Consider the following 25,709-nt stretch of genomic DNA (forward strand, 5'->3'; position numbering starts at 1 on the left):
CCTGGATAACCCACATGTGTGCCGGGAGCGGTGAGTGGGAGACTCTGCCTTCTCCAGGCTCAGTCCCCTGAAGCTGAGACAATGCTGCCTTAGCACCAGTGCAAGGAGATGCAGAGGCCCTGGGGCCAGAGGGAGCCCTGGTGCACTGGGCTGTGGGTGTGTGTGTGTGCTAAGTTGCTACAGTAATGTCTGACTCTTTGTGACCCTATGAACTGTAGTTCACCAGGCTCCTCTGTCCATGGGATTCTCGAGGAGAGAATGCTAGAGTGGGTTGCCATTTCCTCCTCCAGGGGATCTTCCCCACTCGGGATTGAACCTGCGTCTCTTATGTCTCCTGCATTGGCAGGCAGGTTTTTTACCACTAGCGCCACCTGGGAAGCCCAGGCTTGTGGAGGTGGGGAGGTTGAAGTTAAGTCCTGCCTCCTGGTGGGGAGCAGAGGATGAGATGCTCCAGCAAGTCCACAGGGGTGGTGAGCATGTGGCACCTTAGTCACTCCATGCTGGCCTCACAGCCTTCCAGTCCTGCCCCTGGGACCTCAGCAGCCTCTCCTCCTCGGGGATCCCAAACAGTGCCAGGCCCCTGAGATGGCCCTGATGCAGCCACATCCCCATCTGTTCCCTGTGGGACACAGACCCCTGCCTCCCTGGGGCTCCCTGGGCCTGGCTCAGGCCTGGGCAGCTGGGTAGGAGGGCTAGGGGAGAAGGGAAGATGTGCAGGGGTGGTGGGGTCCTGAAACCCCTCCTCCTGGCCTCAAGAAACCATGGGGCCCCCACCCTCAAGCAGAGCTCAGCTCCCAGGGTGACTGGAAGCTTCAGACCCTCAAGGGAAAGACTGGGAGGAATTCTCAGGCTGCCCTCTTTCCAGCTCAGAGCTGAGAACCCCTCAGAGGCTGTTGCTCCTCTCCCACATTCAGAGCTCGGTGGTCCTCAGCTCAGCTCCATTCTCTCTGCCCCCAGCCCCTGGCTCCAGCCAGCAGGGCTCTGCTCAGTCTGATCAGGCCATATGACACCACTCACTGGTCAGAGCCTTTGAGCCTGTACCTGGGGGGCTGAGGTCAAGGCCAGCAATGCCCTGGGACCACATTTGGCAGCCCAGATCTAGGAACCTGGGCTGGCAGGGCACTCGGCTGTGACTTGCTGTGGCCAGTTCCTGTTTGGGACTCCCTCCTGTAGGAGTGTCTTGGGAGCAGCTGCTGAGACAGAGGGTGGGGTCAGGATGTGTGTTGGTGACCAGCACCCTGGGAGGGAGCTGAGGGATGCAGGACTGGGTGAGGAGTCGTGTCAGCTCAGGTGGTTGGCCCATGGGGGGCTGCAATGGGACCCATCAGGAGTCCTGGAGTGAGGAGAGATCATTAGGGTTGACCTGCATTGAGCCCTAGGCAGCCAACCAGGGAATTGAGCCCTTGGGCATGGCAGCTTTGCAGCCCAGGCCAGCCCTAGAGGAGGAGGTGGTGGGGGCCCCTCCCAGTTAGGCACTGAGGCTTTCCCTGAAGGAGCTCTGGTGAGGGCATCCCCCACCTTCCCTGGCTACCTTTCAGCGGCTCGCTGGCCAGCCTGCCCTCATCCACCCCAATCTCAACCTCACCAATGATTTCAAGAGTGGATAATCCAAAAAAAGAGTAGTTTTTTTTTTTCTTTTTAAGTGATAGTGTAAAGACTGCATTTACTAAGCCAGGAAGGTAGGGGTTCTGCCAGTCTCTCCCCATAGCTGGCTTCGGGGCCCCTGAGTGGATGGTGGCATGTCCTGGTTAGAGCAGGGAAAGGGGTAGGGATCTCAGCCTCCATCTAGTCTTGCCCCACCCTGTGGACAGCATGGCCTGATCCCCAGATGGGCTACACCCCTGTCTGGGGTCCCTGGAGTGGACCTCAAGGCCCTTGTGTTGCTGACACCCCTGGTTGCAGCTCCAGCATTGGAGGAACACAGGCTCTGGGCCTTGAGGCCTGGGCTGGGGCTGCTCTAACTTTAGGGTGGGTGGTGACAAGGGCTAGGTTTGGGAGAGGCTGGCCCGGGCCTTCCACTGTCCCTTGGGGGTGGTGGCCCAAGTGCTTGGGAGCTCGTCCGGGGCTCAGAGTGGGCAGGCTGAGTGTGGGGTCAGGACGCAGTGCCTGAGCCTCCAGCCACCTGGGGAAGCGGTGGCATGAAAGCCGTAGGGAGGCCGGAGACAGTCGCATGCAGGTTGTCCTCACTGTAGAGGGAGCAGAATGGCTCATGGCCATAAGCTCCCTGGGTTCGGGGCAAGACTTGGGCCTGGGGTTGGGGTCCCGGCTGAGCAGCAGGGCCTCATAGGGTTCCTGAGCCCTGTCCCCTCCTGCGCAGACTAATAGGGGCAGCACCTTCCTGACAGGTGTTCTGTGAAAATCACACAGGGCTGCAAGGGGCTGGCTCAAACCCCAGGCTGCTGCTGTCATGGGCCCTGGGTCGTTGCTCTGGCCACAGGTGTTTGGGTGTGAGGTGAGGGCTCTGCCAAAGACTGAGCAGAGCTGGGGCCCTCAGGGCTTCTCCGCCTGCCCCAGTAGGACTCCAGCCCAGGCCCTGCCCCTGCCCTTCAGGTCAGAACACCCTCTTCCCTGGGTCCCAGCTATGCCAGGTTTCAGCACTAGCTGGAGCTTCTGTAGGTGACATCACCACTTGCAGAAGAAATAAAATACTGACTAATATGTAATGAATGCCTACTATGTGGGGGGCACTTTGTTTGGCCAGATGATCACTCGTTCACTTGTCCCCAGTGTCCTTGTTGGTAAAACAGGAAAGTACCAGGACCTAGCACATAGCAGGTGCTTATTAAAAGTCACTATTTATAGCACTTTTTGCTACTGAAAACAAACTAATTGGTTTTCTTGCTGGTTAAGTAAAATCTGGGAGGGCTGAGCTTGCACCTGTTCTGTTCCCAGTAACTAAGAAAGACTTGGCCCTGTTGTAGGCATTTAAGAAATATATTTGATGAAAGGGTGAACTGTGTAAAGACATAACAGATTTCCAGCATGAAGGAGTGAGGAGGTCAAAAAGATTCTCCCTTAAAAAGCAAATACAAACCTAGGAACAAGCATTGCAATGCCCTGGAATTCCATCCAAGGCATAAACAACCCACAAAGTGTTTATTCATCAAGAATACTGAGCTTTAGGATAAGATCTAAAATTCCTCAGTGAAAAAGCACGAGGAGAACCCCAGTTGGCATGAGAAATGACACCTGGCAAACAGGTTGACTGGGATGGCAGATGCTGTAGTGATCAACGAAGGCTTTAAAGCAACTGATGTAAAAATGCACCAACACACAACTGTGAGCATTCACATCAAGTGATGGAGAATGAGGTTGACAAACCCAGTTATGATCGAAACCATACAAGAAATAGAAAAGGAGGTCCTTGGGAGTTCCCTGGTCCAGTGGTTAAGAATTCACCTGCCAATGAAGGGGACACAGTTTCCATCCCTGGTCTGGAAAGATCCCACATGCCTCAGGGCAACTAAGCTTGTGCATCACAGCTACTGAGCCCATGCCCCCAGAGCCCCTACTCAGCAATAAGTCACCACAAAGAGAAGCCCATGCACTGCAACTACAGAGTAGCCCCCGCTCTCCTCTGTGCAACTAGAGAAAAGCCCAGGGGCAGAAATGAAGATCCAGTGCAGCCAAAAATAATTCATAAATAATTTTTAAAAATGAAAGAAAAGGACATCTTCAGTCTTGTAAAGAGCATCACTTACAACCAACCAACTCCTGGCAAGTAGGCCAATGTGGTCCTTGATGGAGAAAGACAGGGTCTGTCCCCAGCACCAGGCAGGCAGCAAAGATGTCCACTCTCACCACGATTATTCAATGTCCACCAGAAGCCTTAGCAGGTGCAATGAGGCAAGAAAAATAAAGAAAAGGCATCCAGATTGAAAGTGAGAAATAAAACCATCCCTCTTCACAGACAACGTGGTGGTCATCATCAAGGAATATACAAAAAACCTAATGAGCGAATGAGAGTTAGCTAGATACAAAGTCAACACACAAAAACCAGTTGCACTCCTGATTTACTAACGATTTACAACTAGAAGCAGAAAGTTAAAAAACACCATATATAATAGCCACACTCTGCCATGAAACACTTAGGTATAAACCTGACAAATGAGTATAGAATTTGTATGCCAAAAATTAAATGCTAATGACAGAAACCAGTGAAGGCCTAAATAATGGACACTCAGCACAGTAGAGATGTCTGTTCCCTCCAAACTGATGTATATATTTAATGCAATTCCAGTAAAAATCTCAGCAAGATTTTTGAAGATGTAGGTCCTAAAACTAACACAGATGAACTATGATAACTAAAATATGTTTGAAAAATAAGAATATAGAGAAATAGTAATACCCAAATCTTTTTATTGATGTAAAATTCCCATAAACTAACAATTTTAAAGTGGGCAACTCAGTGACAACCATTTAATACATTGACAATTGCGTAACCATCCCTCCACATTTCATCACCCCAAAAGGAAACCCATTTTATCCATTAAGCAACTCCCCTCACTTTGCCCCTCCCCTAGTCCCTGGTGACCACTGATCCATTTTCTGTCTCTATGATTTTACCTGTTCTGGACATTTCATATGAGTGGAATCATACAGTCTTTGCCTGGCCTTTTACTTATGCCTTCTTTTACTCAGCATACTGTTTTCAAGGTTTATCCACATTGTAGCACGCATCAGCACTTTTTTTTCCCCCAAAATTGTTTTACTGCTGTAAAATACACATAACAATTTACCATCTTAACCGTTTTCCCCCCTTTTGGCTGTAGCACACAGCTTTTGAGATCTTTGTTCCCTGACCAGGGATTGAACCTGTGCCCCCTGCAGTGGAAGCACAGCCCTAATCCCTGGACCAGGGAAGTCCCCAAGGCCATGTGGAAACACTGGGTGTGCCTTCACTGGGTCTTCTGCTCAGGATTTCTAAAGGGTACAATCAAGGTGCCTGTGTTTCCTTCAGGGGCTTGGGGGGACGTATTCGAAGGTCACGTGGTGGTTGGCAGAATCGTCTGTGACTGTAGTACTGAGGTTCCTGCTTTCTCGATGGTGGATAGCAGGAGCCATGCTCAGCTTTGAGAGGCAACCCATAGTTCCTGACACATGGCCCCTTCCAGGCCTCTCACAACCTGGAAGCTCACTTCTTCAAGGCCAAGAGGGGAAACTTCTGCTCTGGTCTGCAAAGACCAAGTCTTAAATACTGCAGACCAATCAAGAGAGTGACGGTGCATCAGCTTTGTCATGTGCTGTTGGCTACATGCAAGCCACAGGCTCCTTCTGCACTCAAGGGGAAAGGTTATTCCAGGGCATGACTCCTTGGAGGACTTGTCAGATTGTGTCTACTAGGAGCTGAGATTGAAACAAAAACACCGGAAGACCAGCCTTGCTGGGTGGCATTGGCACTTGGGCCTGGCCAGAGTGAAGAGACTGCTCACTTATTTTTTAGGAGAAAAGATTATACCGAGAGCAGCGCCTACTCTAGGCCCCATCTAAGAAGAGTTAAAAGTGAGCTCCATAAAGAGCTTTGGGGGGAACAAAACTGGAAGCTGAATCTTATTGAGTGTAGGGTCTTGGGAGGCATTTTGGGGTTCCCAGATTGACAAACAAAGCATGAAAACAAGCCCACCAAAGTCCAGTAATGGAATGGCTGCTAAAATGAGAACCAAAAGTATTCCAAGGAAGGTAACAGAACCCAGAGTCTTTACAGAATGTTTAGTATTCAGCCAAAAATCACTCAGTGCAGTTCAGTCGCTCAGTCGTGTCTGACTCCTTGTGACCCCAAGGACTGCAGCATGCTAGGGTTTCCTGTCTGTCATCTGGAGCTTGCTCAAACTCATGTCCATCAAGTCGGTAATGCCATCCAACCATGTCATCCTCTGTCATCCCCTTCTCCTCCTGCCTTCAATCTTTCCCAGTATCAGAATCTTTTCCAGTGAGTCAGTTCTTCACATCAGGTGGCCAAAGTATTGGAGTTTCAGCTTCACCATCAGTCCTTCCAATGAATATTCAGGACTGATTTCCTTTAGGATTGACTGCTTTGATCTCCTTGCAGTCCAAGGGATTCTCAAGAGTCTTCTCCAACACCACAGTTCAAAAGCATCAGTTCTTCAGTGCTCAGCCTTCTTTACGGTCCAACTCTCACATCCATACATGACTACTGGAAAAACCATAGCTTCGACTAGGCGGACCTTTGTTGGCAAAGGAATGTCTCTGCTTTTTAATATGCTGTCTAGGTTGGTCATAGCTTTTCTTCCAAGGAGCAAGCATCTTTTAATTTCATGGCTGCAGTCACCATCTTCAGTGATTTTGGAGCCCAAGAAAATAAAGTTTGTCACTGTTTCCATTGTTTCCCCATCTATTTGCCATGAAGTGATGGGACTGGATGCCATGATCTTAGTTTTTGAATGTTGAATTTTAAGCCAACTTTTTCACTCTCCTCTTTCACTTTCATCAAGAGGCTTTTTAGTTCCTCTTCACTTTCTGCCATAAGGGTTGTATCATCTGCATATCTGATGTTATTGATATTTCTCCAGGAACTCTTGATTCCAGCCTGTGCTTCATCCAGCCCAGCATTTCACATGATGTACTCTGCATATAGGTTAAATAAGCAGGGTGACAATATACAGCCTTGACGTACTCCTATCCCAATTTGAAACCAGTCTGTTGTTCCATGTCTGGTTCTAACTATTGCTTTTTGACTTGCATACATATTTCTCAGGAGGCAGGTAAGGTGGTCTGGTAAAAATCACTAGACATGCAAAAAAATAGTAAAATTTCCTCCCTATCAAGAGAAAACACTAGCTGTCATTTAGCTTTCTCTTGGAGGTAAATTCACCCTTCACTGCCTGCTCTGCAAAAGTGGATCTGCTCACTGAGGACGAGAAATGCTTACTGTAATTTTGTCCACTGTCACAGAGCAGGTATCAAAGGATGAATTTACCAGCCAGGAGGCAGTACACAAATGGCTGGAATAATGTACACACATACACACGGCTCAGAACCACCTACAGCAGACAGAAATGCTCACACAAGTGGCACGCAGGAGAGATTCATAACAGCTTAATTTTCAGCAACTCAGAACTGGAAATGGAATACTACACAGCAGTGAAAATGGAATGCTACACAGCAGTGAAGAAACAAACACCTCCCAGATGCAGGAGCACAGGTGCAAGTCGCACATGTGGTGGCAGGTGAAAGAGGCCAGAAAAAAGAACAGAAGCTATGTGGACTGTTCATGCAAAGCTTAAGAGCCAGCAAAGTGATGTCTGGTAGGAGAAGCCCAAGTAGGGGTGCTTTTGAGGGCACAACAGAGTGTTCTATTTCTTGACCTGGTGGTCAAGCACAACTGTGCTTCGTGCAGTTTCTCTAAGTGGTTCAAGGACAGGCTGGAGCCCTGTCTCCCTCAGTGTGCAGTCCTTTCCCTGCCCTCCTGCATCACTCATTCTAACATCTCCTGAGCCCCCAGCTCCCTAGGCAGGTTATTCCCAACTGTGCAGTTGAGGGAAGCTCTATTCAAGAGCAGAAAACGAGGGTTCCAGGGTTGCTAAGGAGCTTCCTGTTCCCCAGGGAAATTTCTGAACCTGGGAGTGGGAGGCTGGTTTAGGGCTGAGACCTCTCCCTCCCCCATGCCAGGGCAGGGGCCCAGGGTAACCCATCCAGGTGTGAAAGAAGTCCATGACACAGCACATGCCCACCTGGGCCCAGAGAACACTGACCATGGGGGGGTCGTCGGGCCTGCAGAACCTCCCCTGGTTCTCCCTGTGTCCCTGGCCCATGGCAGGGCCGCGCCTTCTTAACCCAAGATCTCTGGGTTAAGATCTGGCTGATCTCTCCATCTCTCTGCTGGCCTCTCAACCTGCAGTGAACTGAATGGGGGGACCTGGCCACTCCCTCTTCCTAGCACCAAGCTGGAGAGCCCCCCCCCTTGGCAGTGGCCCAGAGCCAGAGGCCCAGCCCACAGGAACCCCCTCTTCTGCTTCCCTGAAGCAAGGGTGCTGCTCTAGTGCAGGCTGGCCCAGGTTCCTGGGAAGTGAGGGCTTGGGGGGAGGAGTCTGAGGGCTTGCGGGGAGGAGTCTGAAAGCTCCATCACCATGGCTACGGCTCCCTGCTTCTGCCGTTGTACCGGTGGGCGGACAGCTCCCTTGGCCCCAGTGTGGGTGGGGGCGGGGCAGGCTGGCTGCCCTCCTCCTTTCTAAGGGATGGTGTCCCCCTCTCTAAACTGTTCTGGATGACTCAGGTCAACCCCATCCTCCCAGACACGCTCGGTGATGTGTTTGGGGGCCTGCATTGTCCAGCAAGTCACCTCGAATCCCTCCCGCCACCCGCCGCCCCCTTCCTTTCATTATGCCCGGAGACCCAGCCCAGGGATGGCAGGCTGGTGGGGGGTCGGCGATCATGGGGTCTTGCTGGCCTACACGTGCCCCGGCCCCGCCCCGGCCCCGCCCCTTCTCTGATTAGGGGCCGTGACTTTGCTCTTCTGCTGGGAGCGGGTTGCTGAGAGCTCCTCCTCGCCATGGAGACTCTTAATTTGCGGCCTCGAGGGCAGCTCGGTCCCCTGAGTGCCCGGCCTGAAGAGCTGGGGGCGGGAGAACGTGTCCCCGAGGCCGTCCAGGGTCCCACTGTCCAGCTAGACTGGGAGACAGGTGCGACTGACCCCGCACGTGAGGATGCTCACCGATGCCCAGGGGTCAGAGGGCAGCCAGTGTGGCCCAAGGGCAGGGGGTGAAGTCATTCTGAGACACCGCGCAGCTCTCCCTCTCTTCGCCCCCCCTTCCCAGGCCGCTGTTCGCGACCATTACCCGGGTGGCCGTCCCCACCTGTTGCGGCCGCGGCCCCCCAGGAAGGCGCACCGCACAGGTGGAATGCTCTGCATTCGCAGGTTATTATTAACCCGGCGGTGACATCACCCGCAGCCAATGGGAGGCGGGTTTATTTCCAGGGCTGACAGCTTGATAACGGTTAATTTTAGCTGGATCTTCTTTCCTTAGGCTGGTGAAAACCCCGCCTGCCAAAGAGGGGGCTGCGTGTGTCGCCCCCAACAGCTCACTGGGCCTGGGAGCTGGTGGGGGGGGTGTTGAAGAGGCAGACCCCTCCCTCTGCCTGCTCCCTAGAAGCTGCCTCCAACCTTAGCTGGAGCCCCTTTCTCACTCGCCCCCACCCACAACCTTGGCTGCTACTGGGGGCCACAGTGACCAATGGCTCAGATGTGGGAAAGGGAGGCTATGGGGGCAGCGCCTGACCTGGGAGGGGCAGAGCACAGGTGGGACCTGGATGGGCTTGTCCAGAAGCAGCACTGACCCGGCTCAGGTCTTCCAAGACATCTGCAAGCTCTGCCCTCCTTGCTGTGTGCCCTCGGGCACTGTGCTTTGCCTCTCTGTGCCCAGCTGATTCTTGATCCATGGACCCTCAGGCTGCCTGGGAGCCCCACCATGCAAGGCTGGGTGACTGTGGCTGTCTAGTACATCATGTAGTGTTTAGTACTACTTAGTATTTTGTGGTTATTCAGTACTAGTCAGTGATTAGTAGTTATTCAGTACTATTCCCTGGTTATTAAGTATGAATCAGTAGTTAGTAGGCATTAAACACTATGCAATAGTTAGCAGCTGTTTGCCAGTGAGTTGTACCATGCAGTGGTTAGTGCTCCACTCTGCCGGTGGGTGTTATTTAGCATCATACCTCCCTGTGTCTCACTACTGTGTGAGCCCAGTGTCTCCAGACGCTGAATCTTCTGGGATTCCCAGGGCCCTGCAGGTAGTACGGCTGAGGACACAGAGGCCTCTTGGAGAAGCCACTGGAGGCTGCTCCCCAGGGTCAGCCAGCAGACCCTCGGGAAGGATGCTGCCTTCCAGAAGGGGTGGCCACTGCTCCTAGCAGCACGGTGTTCCAGTGCTGGCTGGCCCCTGGCACGGGCACCCCAGTGCGGTTTGGTGCCTGCCAGCTGACAGCTGTGGGTGAGCCTGAAGCAGAGAGGCGCAGACCTGTGTGGGGGTGTCTGATAAACATCCTCTGAGGTTGCAGGCAGCTGGAGGTCCCCTGGAGGAAGTTGGGGTGGTGTCCACAGGGACCCGGGCCTCCTGCCCTCTCTGTCCCATCCCACCCTTGGCCAGTCGCAGAGTCTCCCAGATGCCGCCTAACCTTCAGCAGGACAGGACACCTTAAGCCTAGAGACCAGCTCAGCTGGGCGGGCTGGGCTGTGCTTTCCCTGCAGGCGTTTATTTTTAATTCCTGGCTCCTGTTTGATGGAATCAGCAGCGCGAGGAAGTGCTGGGTCACTTGCCAACCATTGCCTACCCGAGGACACAGGGACAGCATGGCAGAAGGGGCCCTTCCCCCTCTCCCCGAGAAACCCTCACTGCGGGTGAGGGAGACCTGCTTGGCCCCCAGCCCATCTCTACTTCCTGGCCTGCCGGGGGTCCCATCGCTGGGGGCTCCCTGTGGGCACTGCCCCATCAGAAGGTGCTGAGCCCTGGGCCTCTGCTCTCCTCACATGTTTCTGAGACCCTGCCTGACCTTCTCCCAGACCCAACCCTAACCCGAGTGTTGTCCTCAGGATGTGAGAGAGATGGGAGAGATGGCCTTGGAGAGACATGATCATGGGTGAGCTGACAAGGTCAGGGGTCCCTAGAAGGGGCCGTGACTGTGGTCTTCACTGGCCCCTCCCCCTCCCTGAAATCCATTCTGGTCATTGCCCTGGTCTGTGACCACCCCACTTCCCTGCGGCCTGGCACTCTGACCCCGCCAGGACCACGGTCCGCGACTCTCTTTGGGAGCCTTGTTTTCATGTCAGCTCTGCGTCCTTAGGAACCCTGCCCATGTATGCTGACCAGGGCAGCCCTGGAAGGTCTCAGTGGGCTCTGGGGGCAGACTTCAAGTGTACCCTCCACACAGAGGGGTCCAGGGTGGAGAACAGTTCTTTCTGGGGGCCTCAGAATCTGATGGTGGAGCCTTAGGCCACTTGGCCAAGCTGAGGCGACCCTGGAGGCCACAGTTCCAAGGTCACGGGGAACCACGGGGCCCAATAGGGAGAAGCCTGGCTTTGGAGGCCTGCTGGGGCACGCCTCTGTGGCAGGCATGTGGAGAAGGGGGCCAGATTCTAGAGTCCTACCAGGGGGGCCTGCACCCCTTAGGCCACCCTGGGGAGACACCTCAGAACACAAGTCCATTGTAAACCAAGGGGCAGACGCTACAGCCGCCCAGACCGCGGCCTCCGCACCCACCCTCGACCTGGTGTGCTCCCACCCTGCCCCTGCCTGCTGGATCCCTGAGGACTGGGCCCCGTCCCTGGGACCTCCTCTTATGATCCGAATGTCTTTCTGTCTTGTGCTTGGCGCACCCATCCTCTCTCCCTGAGGGCCTGAGCCTGGCGTTTCAGTCTGGCTTTATCTGTCCTCTTCCTCTCGCTGCTTGCGCTCCCTCCGGGTGCGTCTCGTCTCCGCCTTTGTAGCTCGCTCCCTTGCCGCATCCTCCTCTCGCGTCCCTGTCGCGCTCGCGCGCGCCCGCGGACCCTGCATCCCTCGCGTCCCCGCCCCCGGCCCCGCCCGCGCCGGTACCGCATTGCCGTACTGCAGGGGCGCGGTGCACTGCGCCTGCTCGGGCGATAGGTGGACCCCCCCTCCTGGAGAGATAAAACCGCCGGGGCCGGCGCCACCAGTCCCTCTGGCTGAGACTTCGGCTCTGGGTAAGGACGCTGGGCCTCCGGGTCCCCATCCCCGCCCCCTAGCTTTCCGCAGAGGGTCTCTTTCCCCGGGACCAGTCCTGGGGGCATAGACGGCCCGTCCCGGCTCCCGGCGAGGCTGCGCTCCTCCCTGCGATCTGCTGCCCGCCCAGCGCGCCCGCACTAGCACCGGGGTCAGTCCCCCGGGCGGCACTGGGTTGGGTGGGGGCACTGTGGTATCGCTTGTTTACGCGGCGGCTGAGGTGGGGGCGAGTCTCCTCAACAGTGGCATCGACCTGCAGCGTGACCTTGGGACCGCCTAGGGCCCTGCCGGGTTGAGGAAGGGTCGTCAGCGCTGGGGGCTGGTGAGGGTGGGCGCTGCAGGTACCCACCATGTAGCGGGAGAACGGCAGGAGGTCAGACCTGAGGGGTCCTTGCCACCCCGCTCCCACCCACGCTGGCGATGTCCACTTGGTATCCGCACCCTAGGGTGCACCTTTTTCTCCAGCTTTCCTTCCCCCAGCTGCCTGTCATCTCCTGGGCTACCTAGGTTTCCCCATTGACCTCCGGGATGGAGCAGGGGCTGCGACGCTGTGACTAGAGGGGAGGGAGAGGAGATGGCCCCCTGCCCCCAGCAGGCTGAGGGCACCTATCTGTCATTTGCTGAGCTTGGCTGCTGGGGCCAGATTCACCCTCTGGACAGAGCAGGGACCCCCACCTTCTTGCCCTACTGTCTGCCCCCTGTCCAGATCCCGGGAGGGCCTGAGCTATTCTGGGCCCCTGATCTGGGCACTGCATCACCCTGCCTGAGGTCTGGGCCAGCCTGTCTCCCCGTGCCAGCCTGCCGGGCAGGGATGAGAGGAAGATGGCGCCGTCGCTGCTCGAGGAGGGGAGTGGGAAGCCCTGACCATCTCTCCACTGTGACAGCTCGGCAGGGGGTGGGGGTGGGGTGCTGGGATTGGGTGCAGTGTCCCAGCCCAAGACCGTGGGTGGGGGAGCAAACACCGGGGACAGGGCATTGGAGAGCTGGGCAGGGTGACTCATCAACAGGCTCCTGACTGGTCATGGGGCTCACCAGCCTGGTGTTTCTCGGTCTCTCCAGAGGGGGGATAACCTCTCGGGGGGTGGGGGGGTTGTAGGCATGGCACTCAGTCATTTCCAGCTGTTGGGCCCTTTGGGCTTGCCCCTGGGCTCTGCTCAGCTAAATGCAGAGACTTGGCTCTAGCCTCGGGGTCTTGTTCTGTGGGGCAGGGTGTGCTCCCACCCTGGGCAGGGCAGTGTCTGCTGGGCTACTCCTGGAGGCCCCCCCATCACCTGTGCCCCTGCCTCAACCCACAGACTCACTGCTCAGCATCCCCTCACCCTGAGCCAGAGCACCCCAGGTTGTGCCAGCCCCTCCCCACGCCCCAGGCAGAATGGGCAAGGAGAAGACCCACATCAACATAGTGGTCATCGGCCACGTGGACTCGGGCAAGTCCACCACGACCGGCCACCTCATCTACAAATGCGGGGGCATCGACAAGAGGACCATCGAGAAGTTTGAGAAGGAGGCGGCCGAGGTGAGCCCTGGGGGAGCTTCCTGCTTCGCCTCCACCGTGAGGCTGGGGTCCCATGTGACAGCCCAACTGGCACTTCCCTGACCCTGGGGCACAAAGCTTGGATGATCTCCTCCAGGGCAAGAGGATGTGTATGTCAGAGCATCCAGATGGGAGAGGAAGGGGGCAGGGGAGCAGGGGCACCTCTCTCTGAGGAGGTGACTGTGGAGGAGGTGGACCAACCTGCTGGACCTGCCCTGGGGCAGGGGGAGGCGCACTTTTCCCAGTACTGGTCACTGTCTCTGGGCCCCACAGTTGGGTTCCTGTAGCCCCAGGGCTGAGTCTGGGGGTGGCGCTGTCCTCGCTTGTCCTAGGGCAGGGCCAGGACTCAGAGTGGCTATTAATAGCCAATTGATGGGCACCCAGCCCATCAGCTCCATTTTCTCATGCTGGGCTGGGGCAGGCCACTCGTCCAGGGTGACACCCTTTTTTATGGGGGTCTTTGTCACCTAGTGAGGATGGGAGGGGCCCTAATGGCCAAACCTCCGTTTCTGGAGGCTGATCCTCTCCAGTTCTGAGACCCATGGTTGGAGGTGTCTATGAAGCAGGGGTCTGCTTTCTGTGCCCCCTACCTTCACCCCTGAGCTCTGGGAGAAGCCCGCTGTCTGGGGAAGCTGTGAAGGGCCTCACCTGGATGACTGGTGCCAGGGCTCAGGAGGGGGCAGTTGCTAGCCTGGGCTGAACCCTGTTCTCAGAGGGAGTGGGGGTGCTCTTGGGCCCCAAAGCTGTGTCTTTCCTTCCCTGCCGGGCTGGTATTGGGGGGGTCGCTGATGGTGTTCGCAGGGTGTCTGTCTGGGTAGCCTCCCTGGAGGGCAGAGCTCGGTCCTTGCGCAGCCCTGGCAGGGGGTTTTGCCCAGCTGGACAGCGAACACACAGTCCTGACCGCAGCCCTGGCCCTGAGCGTGGGGGTCTCGCTGTGCATGCGGCGCAGGTGTTGGCAGAGGGTGGCCCGGCTTTGCTTCCCCTGCTCAGGTGAGGCGGGGGTGGGGGGAGGAGCCTCAGAGCCACTGGGGAGCTTTATCTGTAGAAAGAGCTGGAAAGCCAGGCCCTTCCTTGCGACCTCATCTGATTTCTTTCTTTCTTAAAAAAAAAAATCACAGATGGTTTTTTTTGGTTGGACAGTGTGAAACCCAGTGGTGTCGTCGGCTGACATAGAGATCTATCTGGAGGAGGGGAGACCCTGGCTTCAGATAAAGGGGAGCCCTCAGCCGGGGGAGGGCTTGAAACCGCCCGCGGCTTCTCTCCCAGGGCGGCTCCCAGGCCCTTGCGCCCCCTGCTGGTGGATGCTCAGATGGCGCCCGTTGTGACTGCAGGAGGCTGGTCTGGGCAGGCAGGGATGAGGTCTGGGTGTCCCCAGTTCCAGAGCTGGGTCCCGAGTTCCCGGTCCTGGCAGGAGCGAGGGCCCTCTCCGCTGTGACATGCTGCTCCCACGGCCCAGGAGGACCCGTGACCAGGCCGTTGGGTCTGGGTCTGTCCTGAGCCACGCCTCCCCCACTCTTGTAGATGGGGAAGGGCTCCTTCAAGTATGCCTGGGTACTGGACAAGCTGAAGGCAGAGCGGGAGCGCGGCATCACCATCGACATCTCCCTCTGGAAATTTGAGACCACCAAGTACTACATCACCATCATTGACGCCCCAGGCCACCGCGACTTCATCAAGAACATGATCACAGGCACATCCCAGGTGGGCGGGGTTTCGGGGGTCTAGGGGATCTGGAGGTGGGGCAAGGGCACCATTTAGGATACCCTGGGGGCCCTGGAATTGGTGAGCGGTGGTTGGGTTTCCTCTGCTTCCTCGCCAGGCCATGGGACCCCTCACCTTTGTCACCACTCACCCCTCAAAGAATTGAGTAAGCGCCCCAGCATCTCAGCCAGGCAAGAGTGCCTGTAAAGACAGCTGGCCACTGTCAGGGCCAACTTCACAGACAAGTGGACACAGAGGCCAGGATGGGGACACTGAACGTAGGCAGAAATGCACCCCCCCCCAACAATTCGACATTGCCAGGGCATTCACACAGACACACACTGCCTCTAAGGGTGAGACCCCCAGGTTCCATCCCCAGGCAACTGCTCAGGCTCCTGTCCACTGCCCTGAGGGGCCCGAGCTCACCCTGCCTGACCTTCTGGACAGGCGGACTGCGCCGTGCTGATTGTGGCCGCGGGAGTGGGTGAGTTCGAGGCAGGCATTTCCAAGAATGGGCAGACCCGGGAGCACGCGCTGCTGGCCTACACGCTGGGCGTGAAGCAGCTCATCGTGGGGGTTAACAAGATGGACTCCACGGAGCCTGCCTACAGCGAGAAGCGCTATGATGAAATTGTCAAGGAGGTCAGCGCCTACATCAAGAAGATCGGCTACAACCCGGCCACCGTGCCCTTCGTGCCCATCTCAGGCTGGCATGGGGACAACATGCTGGAGCCCTCACCCAACGTGAGTGCCTGGCAGTGGCAGGGCTGCTCCCCAAGGGCCCCGGGTCAGGGCGAGCACAGATGGCCAGTGGGGGGTTAAGGAGCTGTCCCCAGGATGCCCTCAGCCCTATGACTGTGGTACCAGCCCTCTGTGGGTGTTGTGCTGGTGGGAACCACAGCCTCCTTGGGGACAGGCACTCTGCTCTCAGCTCAGTTTCCCCAGAAAGCTGGCCAAAGCTGCTTCAGCCCCTTCGCTGGCCAGGGACACCCCCAGATTGACACTGTGGGGGCAGTGGCCGCTGGGGCCCAGGCTTATCTGCTCACTCCTGGCTGTGGGGTGCATAGGGTGGGGGGAGGTGGGCGCTATGACGGTGCCTTCTTCTTCCTGCCCAGATGCCCTGGTTCAAGGGCTGGAAAGTGGAGAGGAAGGAAGGGAATGCCAGTGGCGTGTCCCTCCTGGAGGCCCTGGACACCATCCTGCCCCCCACACGCCCCACAGACAAGCCCCTGCGTCTGCCGCTGCAGGACGTGTACAAGATTGGCGGTGAGTGAGGGCTCCATGGCCACTGCCTGCTGCAGCGCCCCTGCCCACCTGGCCAGCTCTGCCCTCAGATCCCCTCCTGAGAACCGGCCCCGGACCAGGAGCATCCAGGGCCCAGTTATTTCTGCCTCTCCCACCATGCTGCACACTTTCTGGGGGACCACCCATCCACCTATCTCCATCCATCCATCCATCTGTTCATCCATCTATCCCAAGACTGCCAGGGTCTTCCTCCCTCCAGACAAGTGCCCAGCCCTATGCCAGCACCAGTGGCACAGGGAGAGTAATTTATCACCCTCCACCTGGAGGTCCCCGTCTTGCAGGAGACACCACCCACTCTAGGAATGAGAAGAGCTGGTCACGCAATGATGCAGACCCATAAACAAGTGTGAGGCCCACAGGGAGCCATAGTGAGGGACTCCCAGCCTGGAGGCTGTGGCCAGAGATGCTGAGGACCTGGGTGCAGGTGGAGTATCACGCTCACCCAGCACAGGAGCCATCAGCCTCCTTAATGCCACAGGAGCCTCTGCCACAGCCAGGGAAACCAGGCTCGAGCCCCCCGCCCCCTGTCTTGGGGGGGCATCACACCCCCACTTTTGGCCATATGGTGTAAGCAGATCCTGAGAAGTGTGGGGGCACCATGCCCCTTTGGGACTCACCCTTGAGATGGCAGCACCAGTGCTAGGCGGGCCACCCCGGGCGGTGCTGCTGTCTCACAAATAGGGCCCCATGGTGCCTCCTCTTGGGACACTTGCCCCTAGGGGTAGAAATGGGCCCTCTCTGTGCCTGTGTTCCCTGTGTTCTGGGAACTTGCTTCTTCAGGCCCTTTTTCTCCAGATGGGGTGGGAGAAAGGTCTCTACCTCTGTCTGTAGGTCCCAGCGTCCACCTTGCCCAGGGTCTCCCATCCCCTCCCTCCCACCACATGACCACTCCCTGCCTGCTTGGGAGGACAGGGCACCCCTGGCCCCAGCCTGCCCTCACGGCTCCCTTCCTCTTGGCCCAGGCATTGGCACTGTGCCCGTGGGCCGAGTGGAGACAGGGATCCTGCGGCCTGGCATGGTGGTGACCTTCGCGCCTGTGAACATCACCACGGAGGTGAAGTCGGTGGAGATGCACCATGAGGCTCTGAGCGAGGCCCTGCCCGGGGACAACGTTGGTTTCAACGTGAAGAACGTGTCAGTCAAGGACATCCGCCGGGGCAACGTGTGTGGGGACAGCAAGTCCGACCCACCCCAGGAAGCCGCCCAGTTTACATCCCAGGTGGGCAGCCCAGTGGCCAGCGGGGCCCACCCCAGCCAGTACCAGGGCTCTCCTCAGCGAAGGGGCTGCTGGGTGCCAGGGAGGACTGAGATCCTTGCTTTGCAGAGCAGGTCCCCAAGGACGGGCATGGTTGCAGGCAGGAAGAGCGGGCAGGGTGCTCCCAGCCTCACTGAGTCCCTGCTCTGGTCCTGAAAAGGCTGTTCTCAGTTTACTGCTGGGAACAGGCTTGTGGTACTTTATCCTCCACATGCTTACTGTGCCCTCTTTGGTCACCTCTGTATGTGAGTAGGATTTTTTAATTGGCTTTACTGAGATATAACTGAAATATGATAATTGAGATGTAGTTTTTTCATGCCCCTGCCTCTGCTCTGGTGCTGCCCTTTCAACCTAATGTCCTTGTCATTGTTTATCTCTGGTGGCCTTTCAGATGCTCAAAGAGGACCTCAGGGTTCAGGTCTGGGAACCTGGATTCCCCCTATCCTGACCTTCCTTCATGGACAGCAATCTGGGCCCCAGGGACTTGGGGTGGGGAGAGCCTCCTTCAGCTCAGGGCCCTCCCCTGGTGCTTGCCTGGGCATGCCTGATGGCCTCGCGTACCTCTGCCCACAGGTCATCATTCTGAACCACCCTGGGCAGATCAGCGCTGGCTACTCACCAGTCATTGACTGCCACACAGCCCATATTGCCTGCAAGTTTGCTGAGCTGAAGGAGAAGATTGACCGACGCTCTGGCAAGAAGTTGGAGGACAACCCCAAGTCCCTGAAGTCCGGTGACGCAGCCATTGTGGAGATGGTCCCGGGGAAGCCCATGTGTGTGGAGAGCTTCTCCCAGTACCCTCCTCTCGGTGAGCTGGGTGATGGGGGAGGGGCAGCCATGAGGTGGCGGCCAGTCCAGGCCAAGGGCAGAGGACTGCTGAGGGGGTGGGGTGGACGGAGGGTCCTGGACTTTCCTGCTGCAGCTTAGAGCTTAGAGGAGACTCAGACTTGGTCTTTGTCTCACTGAGCACAGGTGGCCCCACTGGGTGAGTGGGGGATGGTATCCCCCTCTGCAGATGAAGTCCCCTAGGGGACTCGCTCAAGGCCCACAGCTTGCCAGAGTGAGGACTGACCGCCGGCCTCCAGTTGGCCTGCCCCACAGATACCCCAGAGATGACCCACAGATCTATATCGGAGAGCTGCCTGTGCAAGGTTGCTGGCCATCTTCAGAATAGCTTAAAGGGTAAACTGTATTCTGCACCAGGCTGCTCTAAGGACTGTTTACATGCCTTTTAATTCCCACAACGACTCCTTGGCGGAGTCCCATGTGTGTTATTCCTGCCATCTAAGGAGAAGGGAGCCTCGCACCTCACTGCTCCTGCCTCCACCGCGGAAACAGGCTCAGAGAGCTACGCGCCAGGGTCCTGCCCCAGGGCCAGGGGCTGGGGAGGATGCTGCGGGCGCGAGTGCGCCTGCGCATTGCATCCAGGCCTGCGCCTCACCCTTCCTCCCCGCAGGCCGCTTCGCCGTGCGCGACATGCGGCAGACAGTGGCCGTGGGCGTCATCAAGAACGTGGAGAAGAAGAGCGGCGGCGCCGGCAAGGTCACCAAGTCGGCGCAGAAGGCGCAGAAGGCGGGCAAGTGAAGCGCGGGCGCCCGCGGCGCGACCCTCCCCGGCGGCGCCGCGCCCCGCCCCCGCTCCCACCCCCGGCCCCGTCCCCGGCGCGGCCCCGGCGCCCCGCCCCCCCGCCAGGCGCATGTCTGCACCTCCGCTTGTAAGAAGCTCTCCGTCAGCGACTGGATGCTCGCCATCAAGGTCCAGTGGAAATTCTTTAAGAGGAAAAGCGTCCCCGCCGCCCCGGCTTCCGCGTCCAGCCTTTGTCACGCTCAGTGCCCGTTTTACCAATAAACTGAGCGACCCCAGAACCGTGTGCGTCTGCTGCTGGGGGGTGGGCGACCTGCCCTGCGTGAAGGCGCTCCTTAGGACCCCTCCTGGCCCCCCACCAAGCTGCCAGCCCCGTCCAGCCCGGCACTTATCACCCCTGCTGGCTACGTGCCCAGGCGTCCACCTACGCTAACCAGGTGGGCGGTGGGTCGCTGAATTCGGAGTCCAGCTGAATTCGGAATTCAGCTTTGGCGTGCCCCCAGTGGGGGCATCCAGGACAAAGAATGGGTCACTTCGGATCCGCAGAAGGGGGTTGAATGTTTTTTTGGGGGGGTCTTTCTGACAATGGGATGAGCAGAAGGCTCCTCCTGCACGAGTGACTGTCGCACACACCTTGTTCTTCTGGGTTTTCAAGCTCTTAGAAGACTGCTCTTATACCCCATTCCTGCAAGCCAGTCACTTGTGCCACATCCACCCTGCTCCTCAGCGGGGCTCATGAAACAGCCGGGAACTGCGGCTCCAGAAACCCCAGCAAAAGCCCTAACCGTGGTCAGTGGGGGAGGAGGGGGGAGGAATGGCAGGATCGCTCCCTGCCCAGCCAGCCCTGCTCCAGAAAGCAGCCCCCAGCCCCAGGGGGTGTTGGCATTGCCTACGGAGCTCAGGAGGGGCTGAGCCGATCCCCCACCGCGGGTGCAGTGCACACTTGCATGTCTGCAGTGGAACTTGGCTGTGGGTTGTCCCTTCCAGGGTGAGCAGCCTCCAGCCATGGGGTCCCCCGGTGTAGGAGTCCCCTGGGGCTGCGGCAACAAATGGGCCCCAAGCTGGCAGCTTAAAACCACAGAAGTGGACTCTCTCACAGTCCAGTACCCCTGGGATGAGACACAGCGTGGGCCGGCCTGCTTGCTCGAGGATCTAGAGGAGGGTCCGGCCTCTAGAAGCCTCTGGGGGCTGCTGAAGTCCTTTGGCCTATGGCCACATCCCCCCAGCCTCTGTCACCATGGTTACATGGCCTCTTCTTCTCTGGGTCAAACCTCCTCTGCCTCCTGCTTACATGGAAGTGCACTGAAGACCCTCCCCACTCCCGGATAATCCATAATCATCTCAGCTCAAGATCCTTAATTTAGTCACCTCTGCAAAATGCTTTCTTCTCACTTGTGTCACAGGTTCCAGGGCCTGAGGCCTGAAGCTCCTGAACTCTGGGAGCATATCCAGCCCACCACCCCGGGTGGGGATGGGAATTATGCAGCCCAGCAAGGGGCCAGTGGGGCAGAGCGGTGCATGGGGTTCAGGGGGGTATACAGAGGGGCTGTGGTGTCTCCATGCCAAGTCCCAAAGTGGGGCTGGGTCCCCGGAGGCTGCATGAAGGGAGAGTAGGACCAGAAAAAGGACGACCAGATTAGTCAGGCTGCATGGGGACCCAGTTTCCTGTGCTGGCAGCCTGCAGACCTCCTGGGAACCATCTGGGCTGACCCCCAGAGGCCTCCAAGGCAGGCAGCCTGAGTAGGCAAATTCAGACACAGAGAGTGAGAGAGAGAGTTAGTTGCTCAGTCATGTCCGACTCTGCGACCCCATGGACTGTAGCCCACCAGGCTCCTCTGTCCATGGGATTCTCTAGGCAAGGATACTTGAGTGGGTAGCCGTTTCCTCCTGCAGGGGATATTCCTGACCCAGAGATCAAATCTGGGTCTCCTGCATTGCAGGCAGATTCTTTACCATTTGAACCACCAGGGAAGCCCACAGACACAGCTCCCCTAGTCAAATATAGATTTCAGAGAAACAGTGGATAATTTTTAAGCATGAATATGTCCCATACGCTATTTACACCGAAAAAGTATTTGTTGCTCACCTGAGATTCAAACTTGATGGCACGTTTTACCTGGTGGCCCTACTGGAGGAAAGTGGATGCCTCCTGCCACTCTCCTGAGATGTGGTCCATCCCTCAGGCCAGCCTGGGCTGAGCCTGCAGGCTGTCTGTCCCAGGAAGCATCCTGACACACTTGGCCCAGTTAGAATTGGGGTCAAGCAGGAAAAACCTGTCAGCTTGAGACAGGCTAAGAATGAAACCAGCCCCTGGCTGGGGTCAAAGGAAGCCCCCAAGCATGGTCCCTGTGGAGACCCTCACCCTCTGGTCCCAGTGGCTGTTACAAACCCTGGTCATCTAGATGCCAAGGCTGGGGGCTATAAGCCTGTCCTGCTCCCCAGAGAGCTGTCCTTGGGCCACACTGCTCGCCCCCCAGATGAGTGTTTCTGGAATGGGGACACAGATCGTTCCAGGCTGGTGGGCTCTCAGAATGGCTTGAGGACAGAGGTGGAAACAGTATCCCATTCCCATAGAGTCTGAGCCAGTCGGGGATCCCTGCCATGGTGGAGGGTGGGGTTTCTCGGAGGGTCTCAGTGCCTTGGGCTCCCTTGGGGATGCAGAGATTAAAGCAGGCCCGGGAAGGTGCCAGCCCCTCGTATGATTCCTGGCAGGGCCGCCTACCTCTCTGCATCCCTGGTGCCCTGCTCCAGGTTGGGGGCGGAGAGGCAGAGGAGAAATCCAGACCTCGCTAATCCGGACATGCAGTACCTCCTAGTGTCCACGTAGGGGCAGCACATGCAGCACATCTCCCAGGACTTTCCGGCTGACCTTGGGGGTGGGTCAGCACCCTGCAGAGCTGGGGTAGGCAGGGGCCTGGGTCTCCGGGCTGTTCCACTCAGCGGGAGGGGCTTCAGGGGGAGGCACTGGCCACACCCGGGGACTGGCAGCGAGGAGGGGCGGCTGGGTGAGACGGCTGACCCCTGCATTACCCTGAGCGTCGGTTCTCAGACCCTCACAGGGTCGGATGCTGCTGAGGTCGCAGCCAGGGACTTAGTGCACCAGAGATGAAAGCAGGAATATTTAAAACTCAGGGTCACACAGCGCAGTCCTCACACAGCACGTGGCTCTGAAAACCCCACTCACTGCAGCAGGGGGGGTCTCGGGGACAAAGAGAAGCTGTGGTGTTACTGAGTAAATAGTTTAACCCTGAGGGCCTTCTGGAGAGTTCTTGGGCCCCCGGGTGTCTGGATGGAATTTTGAGTACCTTTAATATGGGCAGCAGTGCAGCTGGCAAGGGTCAGGTTGCTGCTTTCTCCACCCGCTGGGAACCGGGTGAAAGCAGGCGGTGGATGGACGAGCCCCTAAGGTCAGGCACTTGCAGACATCATGCAGCCGCCTCCGCACCTGCCTCCTCTGCTGTCCAGTTCCTGGTGCGGCCATCCGAGTTAGGGCTGAGGCCGCAGAGTGAGATGCAGGGCCCTCCCTCCCGTTGTTTCGGTGGTAGGTGGGCCCTTTCCCACAGCAGTTTGGAGCAGAGGAGGGGGCAGAGTCCACTGGGTCTGGGGGGCGGGGCGTCAGCTTCAGAGGCAGTGGTTGGCTGGACAGGGGGTGGGTGGATGGGGTGGGCACCACAGCCCAGACAGTACACCCTGGGATGGGGGTGGTGGTACAGCTTCAGGGCTGGGGCCCAAAGACGGGACACAGACCAGCACTCAACTGGCTTAGATACCCAGGCTTCCCTGAACGATGTGGGGACTCAGACAGCAGCCTTCCTGCTGGCCATGGGCTGGTGCCTGCAGCCTGCGCTTGGTGAGTGGTCCCTGAAGCTGGAGCCTGGGGCTGGTCTCCTACCCTCTGCTGGGCTGGTGAATAATTGAAAGCAGGAACCGCCAGGACCCAACTGGCAGCTTCAGTCTGCACTTTGGATGCCTCTGAAAAATTCATGAGTCCTTGGGGCAGCAGCGTCCTGCTGAGCTGGCCGAATCTGGTCTATCTCTTGCCCTCATCTCCCCAGGATTCCCAACATCTTCCCTCAAGGCAGGAAGAACCTTCCCTCTCTCCCCCAGGGACCTGGGTGACCCTGGAGGTGATAGTCCTGGGAGCAGCCTCAGACTGTCCCCCGGGATGGCTGTGGGCGTGTCTCCTCCTGGGTGCCCTGGTATGTCTCTGAGTGGGGCCATGGTTGTGCCAGACTGCATGAATGTCCCTGGTATGTGTACCCAGCTGTGTGCACATGTGTATGTGTGACCTGGATGTGGAGCTTGCTGGCTTGTGTGTAGCTGTGTGGGGTGTGAGGGGAATGTGGTGGGCTGTCCTGGAGCCCACAGGAGCTGGTGTGTGTGCAGGTGTGTGTGCAGCAGTGCATCTCGTGCATGCTTGAGGGAACATGCATGTGCGTGCACACATATGTATGTGAATGTGCATGTGCGTACACCTACACGGGCTATGTCTTGGCTCTACCTGCACTGCTGGCTGGCTGCCTGGAATCAGGTCTGAGCCCCTGGGGGCGCTGTGGGTGGCTGGATGGTGGCAGTGCTGGGCAATTTTCCCAGCCCTGCAGCCGTGCAGGGAGAAACCAGCCAAGTGGCTGGGCTGGCTGTTCCCAACTCTGCTGGGGTGGGTCTGGGTGGAGGAATGGAGCTTTGTGTCTGGAGGAGCTGCTACTTCCTGGTGTCTCTCTGTGGAAGTCAGCTGGGGAGGAGGTAGAGAAGGGCCAGGGGGCCACTCAGATGTGGGCTTATGGCTGGGAACCTGGGCAGCACAGAGGTCCATCAGCTCACACCGATATCAGGGCCTGGACTGTGTGCAGAGCAGTGCTTGAGGCATGGCTAGGGGAGGTGATGGTGTCCAGGCTCTGCCTGTCTGGGGTCTGCCCTTGCAGAGTGGGTAGACCTGGAAGGGTCAGTGGGGCAGGGACCAGATCACAGTCTCTGGATTGTCTCTCTGAAGAGGCTTGGTGAAGTGGCCCCAGCCTCTGAAAACTATCTCGTCAGGGATGCTGGCAACTCTGCGGGGCAGAAGGGCTGTGGTTGGGCTCATGCCAGTCCTGGGTGCCTGAAGGGCCAGGTCCCTGGGCCAGAGAGTCCACCCAGGGCTCTGGAGACAAGAATGGTGCCAGCTGCTATTTGAAGCTAAGTCTGTCTAGCTGGCTGAGGTCCTGGGGTCCAGGGCTCAGCTGTCTAGAAGGTGGGGGGACAGGGTGGTAAAGTGGAGCCAAATGGGGAGCTGGAGGACAGAACGAGGGTGGGGATGGGGCAGGACCATGCTTCTGCATCCCGTGTTGGAGTTTGTGAGTTTCCTCGTCCATCTCTGGCCTCTGGGCAGACCTCTTGTTCTACAGAGTAGGCAAGACCTGGAAGGCTGCTGCACGCACCAGAAGGGCTGGGATCTGGGCTGGATGGTGCTCCCCCAGACCTCAGCTCTCTCGGAAGGCAATGGCTGCCCCTCCTGGGATGGGGGTGGGGCTCCTGGGATACTCTGTGCCTCTGGTATCCTCTCATCCCATTCTTTCCAGTGTCTCTCCCCAGGGTCCTCATCCCCGTGTTGAGGAAGGTGGCACACGTTGGAAAGGCGAGTTTGCAGAGCCAGCCCTGGAATTGATTCACTTAGTTTTACTTTAAAGCTTATATAACGCTTACTCATGCCAGGCATTGTTCTAGTGCTTTGCAAACCTTAACTCTGTGCACGGTCATAACAATCCTGTGGTGTATTTACTCTGATTACTCGCCGTGTACAGGCTGAGAAACTGAGGGGCAGAGAGGTCCAGCACTGTGGCCAGTTACAGACAAGAGCCGTGAAACAGAAGCAAAGACTGCAATGCTCTGTGATGGTGTGAAGGTAGAGACTGTCATCAGGTAGAAAACCCAAGGTTACTTTGTGGAACTCCGATATGACTGTTCTGTGGCCACTTGGCCAGTGTGGCCCCCAGAGATGCTTGCCCTGCCCAAAGCCTTTCCTGGGGGAGAGCAGCTCTCCTCCCCAACACCCCAGACTCCTGCCTCTTTGCCATGAGCATTCTCATTCCTTGGCTTAGGTATTATTAGGAGCTTTAGAGAGAAAATTCATTTGTTGGCACTATTTTGTACTAAGGAGTGAATGGCTAACTTCCCAGAAATATTTGCAACTAAGAGAAAATCTTGTTAACCTAAATCATGGTGTCTTTTAAAATTATATTTGTTTATTTATTTTTGGCTGTGCTGGGTCTTCATTGTTGTGTACAGGCTTTCTCTAGTTGTAGTGCGTGGGCTTATGGTGGTGGCTTCTCTTTTTGCAGAGTACTGGCTCTAGCATGGATGGCCTTTGGTAGTTGCAGCTCGCGGGCTTATTTGCCCTGCAGCATGTGGGATCTTCCTGGACCAGGGATCAAACCTGAGTCCCCTGCATTGCAGGGTGGACTCCTAGCCACCAGATCACCAGGAAGCCCCTAAATCATGGTGTCTTAACCTCAGTGCTAGCAACATCAGGGAGTAGGGAATTCTCTGTTGTGGGGGTGGGGAGCCTGTCCTATCCTCTGCCCCCCCAGATACCAGTAGCACCTGCCCTAGGTAAGAGTGATTGGCCTAACTGGATTTTATCTCTGTGAGTAGACACCAGGAG

General features: G+C 57.3%; 1 protein-coding gene across 2 annotated transcripts; it reads left to right on the forward strand.

Moving 5' to 3' along the window:
* The first annotated feature begins 11,648 nt into the window (after positions 1–11,648).
* EEF1A2 (eukaryotic translation elongation factor 1 alpha 2) lies at positions 11,649–19,350 on the forward strand. Of its 2 annotated transcripts, none has more exons than XM_081557597.1 (8): positions 11,649–11,674; positions 12,989–13,209; positions 14,749–14,928; positions 15,376–15,672; positions 16,044–16,194; positions 17,196–17,452; positions 18,062–18,296; positions 18,945–19,350. In XM_081557597.1, the coding sequence occupies exons 2-8, from the start codon at positions 13,066–13,068 to the stop codon at positions 19,070–19,072; spliced, it is 1,392 nt and encodes a 463-aa protein (XP_081413723.1). In that variant the 5' UTR covers positions 11,649–11,674; positions 12,989–13,065; the 3' UTR covers positions 19,073–19,350. The 2 variants fall into 2 exon arrangements, with proteins under 2 accessions (XP_081413723.1, XP_081413724.1); XM_081557598.1 differs by lacking the exon at positions 11,649–11,674 and adding an exon at positions 12,501–12,570.
* Positions 19,351–25,709: the final 6,359 nt, after the last annotated feature.

The sequence above is a fragment of the Giraffa tippelskirchi genome, chromosome 13 (genome assembly GCF_054371585.1).
Source record: "Giraffa tippelskirchi isolate mGirTip1 chromosome 13, T2T-mGirTip1v1.2.pri, whole genome shotgun sequence".
In the NCBI taxonomy this organism is placed as follows: Eukaryota; Metazoa; Chordata; class Mammalia; order Artiodactyla; family Giraffidae; genus Giraffa; species Giraffa tippelskirchi.

Coding starts and splice junctions, on each gene's coding strand:
- EEF1A2 (XM_081557597.1), top strand. CDS start 13,066: ATGGGCAAGGAGAAGACCCACATCAACATAGTGGTCATCGGCCACGTG. Junction 16,195..17,195: donor GGACGTGTACAAGATTGGCG/GTGAGTGAGGGC, acceptor CTCTTGGCCCAG/GCATTGGCACTGTGCCCGTG. Junction 17,453..18,061: donor CCGCCCAGTTTACATCCCAG/GTGGGCAGCCCA, acceptor CTCTGCCCACAG/GTCATCATTCTGAACCACCC.